At 51.7% G+C, this 7,652-nt stretch overlaps 2 protein-coding genes across 2 annotated transcripts in view; one reads left to right on the top strand and one right to left on the bottom strand.

The window, feature by feature from the left end:
* The window catches only part of COL5A3 (collagen type V alpha 3 chain), a 40,446-nt gene extending 40,233 nt beyond the window's left edge, over positions 1-213 (bottom strand). The window contains exon 1 of the mRNA XM_004378559.1: positions 24-213. Coding sequence (XP_004378616.1) covers positions 24-213 — 190 coding nt within the window. The remainder of the gene's footprint in view (positions 1-23) is intronic.
* A 1,506-nt stretch (positions 214-1,719) lies between these two features.
* The window catches only part of RDH8 (retinol dehydrogenase 8), a 6,830-nt gene continuing 897 nt past the window's right edge, over positions 1,720-7,652 (top strand). Inside the window, exons 1-4 of the mRNA XM_004378367.3 lie at positions 1,720-1,840; positions 5,003-5,164; positions 5,740-5,919; positions 6,912-7,005. Coding sequence (XP_004378424.1) covers positions 1,738-1,840; positions 5,003-5,164; positions 5,740-5,919; positions 6,912-7,005 — 539 coding nt within the window. The 5' untranslated portion in view covers positions 1,720-1,737. The remainder of the gene's footprint in view (positions 1,841-5,002; positions 5,165-5,739; positions 5,920-6,911; positions 7,006-7,652) is intronic.

The following is a 7,652-nucleotide window of genomic DNA, read 5'->3' as shown; positions in this document are numbered from 1 at the left end:
CTCCACTGGCTCAAAGCACTCACTCCGGCGGCCAGCTACACTCGGGATCTGCGGGAGACTGCCCGAGACCCCGCCACGGCCTCGCCCTGCTCTCCAACGCAGGCGGGCGGGACCGCTGGAGGGGGATGGGGGTGGTGGCTGACAGCTGGTGAGGGAGTTGGGAAAGTTTGTGCCGAGCTCTGATTGGCCAGCTGGAGTAGCGCCCCGGGCCATGAGCTGGGCTGTTCTTGCCCCACCCCACAGTGGAGGAGGAGGATCGCTTCCACCCAGCCCTAGAATTTGGGTCCCAGACTTTCCCCAAACCCTTTGAGACCCCCTCAAAGGAAGTTTTAGCCTCGGTCAAACCTTCAGCCTCCATCCAGACTCTGGAATTGGGGGTACAGCTTTATACAAAATCATTTCTGTCTCACATAGGTTCCCAAATGGGGTCTCAGCCTCACCCCAAACTCTTATCCACCTGCCTTACCTCAGTCCCCTAGCCCCACAATAGGAGGTACCAGTCTCACCCCAAGCCCTTCCACCAGGCTTCCAAGTAAGGTCCCCATCTCACCTCAAACCTAACCCCAGATCCCACAATGGGGTTTCCAGCCTTATTCCAAACTCTTATCTCTCCACCTGAATTGTTTGCTCTGACCCCATCCCTAAACCTTCGCCACAGAGTCCGAAACACAGCTCCCACTGTCACCCCAAACTCTCAGTCCTCAAATCACCACTAATTCTCATTTCCCCTATTCAGGCCTCAGATGGACACTCCAGCCCTAATTTCAAATCCTAACACATGCCCCGGGGGAGTCTGGCCCTTCCCCAAAGCAGGTCACTGCCCCCACGGAGGGGCAGGGTAGATTTCTGCCATTCTTGAGGTGAGGCAGAGCACCCACCCCACTGGGCCCCCACCCCCCAGTGTGAAGAGGCCCCAGGGGGTCTGGTGGTGCTGTCTGTGCAATTGAACAGGAGCAGACCTGAAGATGAGGGAGCTTCCTCAGGGAGGAAGGAACAGAAGGGGTGTATCCTGGGCCCTTAACTGCACCCACCCCATAGGGAAGAGGGGAGAAGCCGGCAGTACCTCCCTCCCAGCTTCTGGCTCCTCAGACAAAGAGTCTCTGTGTCCCTGGAGAGGAGGGGGCAGGGCCCCATCTGGCCTGAGGGGGAGATGGGGGCCCCCCAGTGGGGAGGAGAGGGAACCTCCCCAAACAACCCTTCCTCCCTCCCCGGAAATTCGGAGGTTGAGACTTCTACTAAAAGCCTTTCACAAAGTCCCTGCCCTGCCCTGCCCTGCTGGGAAGTGCTTCCAGTAGTCTAACCTGGTCTTCTAACAGTGCTACCTTCATTCCGTCTTTGAAAGGACAGTTCTGGGACCACACCCTCTGTCACCTTATCTCCTTCCCTCCCTCCAATCAGACACTTCTCCCCCACAGTAGAGACACAAGAGAATATCCACCACCACCCCACTCCCTGAAAATCGCCCTAGCCCTGAGTAACTTACAATCATAATAAAAAGCTCCCAGATAGTGTTGCAGGTGGGGAGAAGAAATTTGACAGATGAAGAAATTGGGGTACAGAAAGGTTAAGGGACTCCCCTAGCTGCTTGCCCAGAGTCAGCCCAGAGTCGAGGTCTCCGGGGCGCCTTCTCCCAGCAGGCGATCAGTTGGAACGCACTTAGGATAACCCGCTGAACCGAGGACGGAAGTGGGAGTCAAGCTCTGCCCAGCAGGTCACGCGTCCAGGGAGGGAATCAACATGGCCGGCGCGCCCCGGACTGTGCTGATTTCCGGCTGCTCCTCGGGAATTGGCCTGGAGCTCGCAGTGCGGCTGGCCCTTGACCCCCAGCAGCGCTACCAGGGTAAGGGGCTCAGGGTGGGGCCTGGAGGGGCAGGGGTGGGCGTGGCAGGGCCGTCCGCCCCGAGCTGTGCCTCCACTAGCCCATCCCCTCCAGTTGCACGTGCGGGGCTGGGAAGGACTCAGGACACACGGAGGTCCCCTCCACCCCCCCCCCATGAATCATCCTTTCATCCAACACATTTCTTGAGCACCTACTGGGTGACAGGCACTGTTCTAGGTGCTAGACATAGAGCTGTGAACAAAACAGACAAAAATTCTTGCCCTCAGTAGTGGGGGTGTGGGAGGGAGGGACAAATAATAAACAGATAAACAAAAAGAAATGATAATGTGTCTGGCAGTAGTAAGTGCTGGAGGCAAAATAAAGCAGGGGAGGGAATGTCATGGGAGGGTGGTGATATTTTTAGAACGGCTGGTCTGGAAAGGCTTCCCTAAGAAGGTTTCCTTTGCTATTCCCCAGGATGGAAGAACTATTTCCTTGACACTCGCTCCGCCAGCCCGCCCCAGATTACTGCCCAACATAAGCTTCTTAAGTGTCCCTGACCTTGGGGGCTTAGGGAGGGCCTCTAGGCCTTAGGACTTGCCCTCCCGCAGCTCTGGAGTAAATTGCCCTGACCTGCACCCCAAACTGTGAAAACCCCTGACCCAGAGCAGCCTGGAGTCTGAAGTGGGCAAAGGGCTGTTTCATAAGAGAAGACTGCTAGGAGGGAGGCCGTCGTCCCAGTTGGCAGAGCTGCTTCTCCCAGCCCTCTGTCTTAGAGACACACACAGCTGTGAGTGCAGGTTTGAGTGCCAAGTACTTGTGCTTGGGTGTGTCCCTGGAGGAGAGCGGATGGGTGTAGAAAACTGCTAAAGGGTAACGTTTATTGAGTGCTTCCGATGTGCCAGGCTCCCCTCTAAGTATTTCTCATCTAACAAGTCATTCAGTCCTCACATCGCCCATCTGAGGTGGGCACTCTTATTTGCCCCATTTTAGAAATGAGGAAACTGAGGCACAGAATGTCAAAGGTCCTTGCCCAAGATCACCCAGTTGGAAATGGCAGAGCTGGGGTTTGAATCCAGGCAGCCTAGCTCCTGGGCCCACGCTTGTCACACGGTACTGCATGTGGATGGATGCATCTGCCCCATTCATCTACAAAGTACCCGTGAGTCAGACCAGCCCCCACACAATATGCAAGTGCTGCTGGGAGTGTGCATGTGTGATTATGAGTGCATGTATGTTGGTGTGTAAACATGTATGCAGGTGTGTGTGCAGACATAGTACATGTGGTGAGACCATGCTTGAGAGTATGGGCTCAGCACTCTGACAAACCCGGGTTCAAGTCTCAGTTCTAACACTTGCTAGGGATGAACAGGCAAGGAACTTCCTCTTGCTAAGCCTCAGTTGGTTCATCTGTATAATGGGGATAATAATTGTACCTATCTGTCTTGGTTACTCTTGCCAGATAAAAAATTCATGGCTTAAAACAACTACAATCAATGTTCACTGCAGCATTATTCACAATAGCCAAAGGTGGAAACAACCGAAGTGACCATCGACAGATGAATGGATTAAAAAAACGTGTTATATCCATACAATGGTATTATTCAGCCACAAAGAGGAATAAAGTTCTGACGTATGCTATGACATGGATGAACCTTGAAAACATTATGCTGAGTGAAATAAGTCAAACACAAAAGGACAAGTACTTTTTGATCCCACTTATGTGAAATATCTAGAATAGGCAAATGCATAGAGACAAATTTATTGATGGTTACCAGGGGCTGGGGGGAGGAAGAAATGGATAGTTATTGCTGAAGGAGTACTGAGTTTTCGTTTGGGGGTGATGAAAAACGTTTGGAAATGGATAGTGGTGATACCTGTACAACATCGTGTCATTAATGTCACTGAATTGTACACTTGAAAATGGTTAAAATGGCAAATATTTTGATATATATATTTTGTTGTTAGTTGCCATCGAGTTGATTACAACTCATGGCAACCCAACGTGTGACAGAGTAGAACTGCTCCCTTAGGGTTTTGTTGGCTGTAATCTTAATGGAAGCAGATCACCGGGCCTTTTTTTCTGCAGTACCATTGAGTGGGTTCAAACCACCAACCTTTCAGCTAACAATCGAGCGTAAACCACTTGTGCCACCTGGGATCTTATATATATTTTACCACAATAATTTTTTTTTTTTAAACTACAGTCATTTGTTTATTTCTCACAGTTTCTGTGAGTTCAGGAAGGGTCAGGGTCAATAGCTGCAGCTAGAACAATGGGCACTAGACAGGCATCCCTCTCTCTTCCTGTAATCTCAGGGCTTCTCCATGTGGTCTCTCTGCCTGGGCTAGCTTGGGCTTCCTTACAGCATGGTGGCCTCAGAACAGTCAAGCTGCCACATGATGGTTGAAGGTTTCAAGAGTGAGTGTTCTACGAAGCAAGGCAGAAACTGTAGCACCTTTCCTGGTTTAATCTCGGAGGCCACACAGTGTCAATTCCACCATATCCTATTGGTTCCCAGATGGTCTCAAAATTTAAGGAGAAGGAGAGGGCAATTAGATTTCATGTTTTGATGGGAGAGTGGCAAAGTTCTAGGAGAGCGTGTAGGATGGGAGAGATTATGTGGCCATCTTCGGAAAATAAATCAGTGACCTGTCTCATAGGGTTTTTGTGAGGATTAAATACTGTATTGCTGAGAAAACCGCTTAGCACAGTGCCTGGCACATAGTACCTGTTCAATAAATGGGAATTTATTATGTTGATAATGTAAATGTGGCTATTCATAACTGCGTGTGCATGTATGTTGGCTCTAGGTGTGTATGCACATGTTTTCTCCTGACAATGTGTTCTGTATTTATTTACTTTATTGTCTTACTTACTAGGCTATGAATTCCAGGAGGGCAGGAACTTTGTCTATTTTATTTCATGCAATAATCTCAGCACCTGGAATACGACATGGTGTGTAGTAGATGCTCAATAAATGTTTGTTGAATGGGTGGACGTGGGTACATGTGAACGTGTATACACAAGTGTGCATTTGTGGGTGTGTGATGAATGTGGATGTATAAACTTGTGGGCCTCCATCCCTCTGTGACTGCTCATATATGTTGACAGAAATGCACAAGTTCACACACAGGGAAAAGGAGCACAGTGCCTGCCCTACCTCTGCTCTCTGCCCCCAGTGGTGGCCACCATGAGGGACCTGGGAAAGAAGGGAACGCTGGAGGCAGCTGCTGGGGAGGCTCTGGGGAAGACCCTAACCGTGGCCCAGCTGGATGTGTGCAGTGACGAGTCGGTGGCCCAGTGTCTCAGCTGTATCCAGGGAGGGGAAGTGGACGTGCTGGGTGAGACTGACCAGCCCTCAGGGTCATTTGCCCTTCCTCCCCCCGCCATCGAAGCACAGACCTTCATCACAGCAGAGTCCCTCCAGTGTGTTAGACCAGTTGGCCAAGAGCTCAGGACACCAATTAATCTGGCACATTAGAAATAAACTGAGACCTGGGGGTGGGATGGATTTTCCTGAATAAAATTTTTTTCATATGGAGAGAGCCATGTATGGTTGGGAAAAATTACTTTAATGAGTCACTCAGGGAAGACAGCATGATGAAGAAGCAACTCATGGTCCTTAAACTGTCTTCTGAGGAGGGTGATGGTGGCTATAGTGATGCAATTTGGGGTCAGAGATGAATTGCTCATGCATCAAAGGGGACACAGTTCCCAGTGGCCCTTCCTCCCCTGCAAGGCTCAGGGTACCCTCTAATAAACGCTAAACTATGTTTAAGGCTCCACATTTGCCCACCCCAGAATGGCCCTGGACTTGGAGTGGGGCTTGGGTGACTCAAGGAGTGCCTCTGGAGGAGTGACACTGGAAGGGTTGGGGGGACTTCAAGGTGACCCTCATCCCCCCCCCCCGCTATAGTGAACAATGCTGGAGCGGGCCTGGTGGGGCCTCTAGAAGGGCTCAGCATAGCCACCATGCAGAACCTCTTCGACACCAACTTTTTTGGGGCTGTCCGTCTGGTCAAAGCCGTGCTTCCTGGCATGAAGAGGAGGCGACAGGGCCACATCGTGGTGGTCAGCAGTGTCATGGGGCTGCAGGGTGAGCCCTAGGACCCATCCCTGAAAATCCTCTCCCTCGACTCCCCCCCTCCCCCCAGTGTTTCATCCTCCCGAGGTTGGAAGGATGGCAAATAGGTTTTAGTTCATTCATATTCCAAATGAGCCTGGACAGCTGTGTTGAGAAGGATTCTGAAACTCATAAGGAAGAAGTTCTGGAATAGATTAGCTATGTCTGTAATGGTGCAGGAATAGGCGGTGGTGGAATGAATGCCAAAAATCTCTCCCAACCATTCCCAATAAATCCAAAGGAATTATGAGAACTTCTCCTCCTGAGACTCCTCCTTGCTGAATGCCACCCACCAGAGCTCAGGGATGGCTAGATTTAGAAGGACTCTGAGGGCAGAAAAGAGAGCAGTAATTGATTAGTGATGTCTGCCATGGGCTTACTAAGGAGACCCCCTACTTGCCATCCATGCTCCTGGGTCTTTCCTCCTTGAACCCCTCTAGATTCCCAGCCCTCCCCCTGGAAATTCCCTGGGATCTGTCCCCTCTTCAGCAGTCCCCTAAGGAACCCTCTCCACTTGTCACCTTGCCATGTATAAGCTGCATCTACTCAGCCGCATCCTTTGGCCCCTCTTCCTGCTGCACTTCCTTATTCAGGGCCACATTCACTGCTCAGCAAGGACTGACAAGGGCCCTGCTGAGTGGGGTCTGCCCTCAGGGGCCCTGGGAGCCCTATGCCCAAGTGGCCCCAGGGCTTTAGAAGAGGGAAGGAAATGGGGGAGTTTCCTGGGCCAAGGGCAGGTGGGGCACTGCTGGGAGGAAGTGGCATCTGGCACCCCAAGACAACCTCATCCTGACCCCATGTGCTCCCATCCCACAATGCCATATAACCCATCACATTAGCCCCAGATATCTCCTCATTCTGATCCCCAAATCCTCTTTGCACTGTGTCCCAAAGAACCCATCACTCTGGGCCCACAAAACCTATCACCCAGACCCCAAACACCTCCCTCCCACCAATCCTCTCAGGTGTCGTGTTCAACGAAGTCTATGCCGCCTCCAAGTTTGCCGTGGAGGGATTCTTCGAGAGTCTCGCTATCCAGCTGCTGCAGTTCAACATTTTGTGAGGCGGGGACTTTGCAGTGACAAATGGGAGGCAGTGAAGGGGGAATGAAGGCAGTGAGGGGGAATTGGAAATAGCAAGGGGATGAGAGGAGATGAGGGCAATAATGGGATTAATTGAGTGAAGGTAAATGGAAGGAATAGGGCAATGATGGTGGAAATCAAGGCAGTGATGGGAAAATGGAGTCAATAATGAGGGAAATGAGATAGTAGAGGAGGATGGAGCAGTGATGGGGAAATGGAGGCAGTGATGGAGAAAACAGAGACAGTGGAGGAGGTGGGCCAATGTTGGGGAAGTAGAGGCAGCAGAGGGATGGGGCAATGCCGGGGTAAGTAGAGGCAGTGGAGGGGTGGGCAATGCTGGGGGAAGTAGAAGCAGTGGAGGGGTGGGCAATGCTGGGGGAAGTAGAAGCAGTGGAGTGAGTGGGCAATGCTGGAGTAAGTAGAGGCAGTGGAGGGGTGGGCAATGCTGGGGGAAGTAGAGGCAGTGGAGGGGTGGGCAATGCTAGGGGAAGTAGAAGCAGTGGAGTGAGTGGGCAATGCTGGAGTAAGCAGAGGCAGTGGAGGGGTGGGCAATGCTGGGGGAAGTAGAGGCAGTGGAGGGGTGGGCAATGCTGGGGGAAGTAGAAGCAGTGGAGTGAGTGGGCA

The sequence above is a fragment of the Trichechus manatus genome, unplaced genomic scaffold (assembly GCF_000243295.1).
Source record: "Trichechus manatus latirostris isolate Lorelei unplaced genomic scaffold, TriManLat1.0 scaffold00057, whole genome shotgun sequence".
Taxonomy (NCBI): Eukaryota; Metazoa; Chordata; class Mammalia; order Sirenia; family Trichechidae; genus Trichechus; species Trichechus manatus.
The sequence above is the reverse complement of the archived record's forward strand: the minus strand, read 5'-3'. Positions and strand labels throughout refer to the sequence as shown.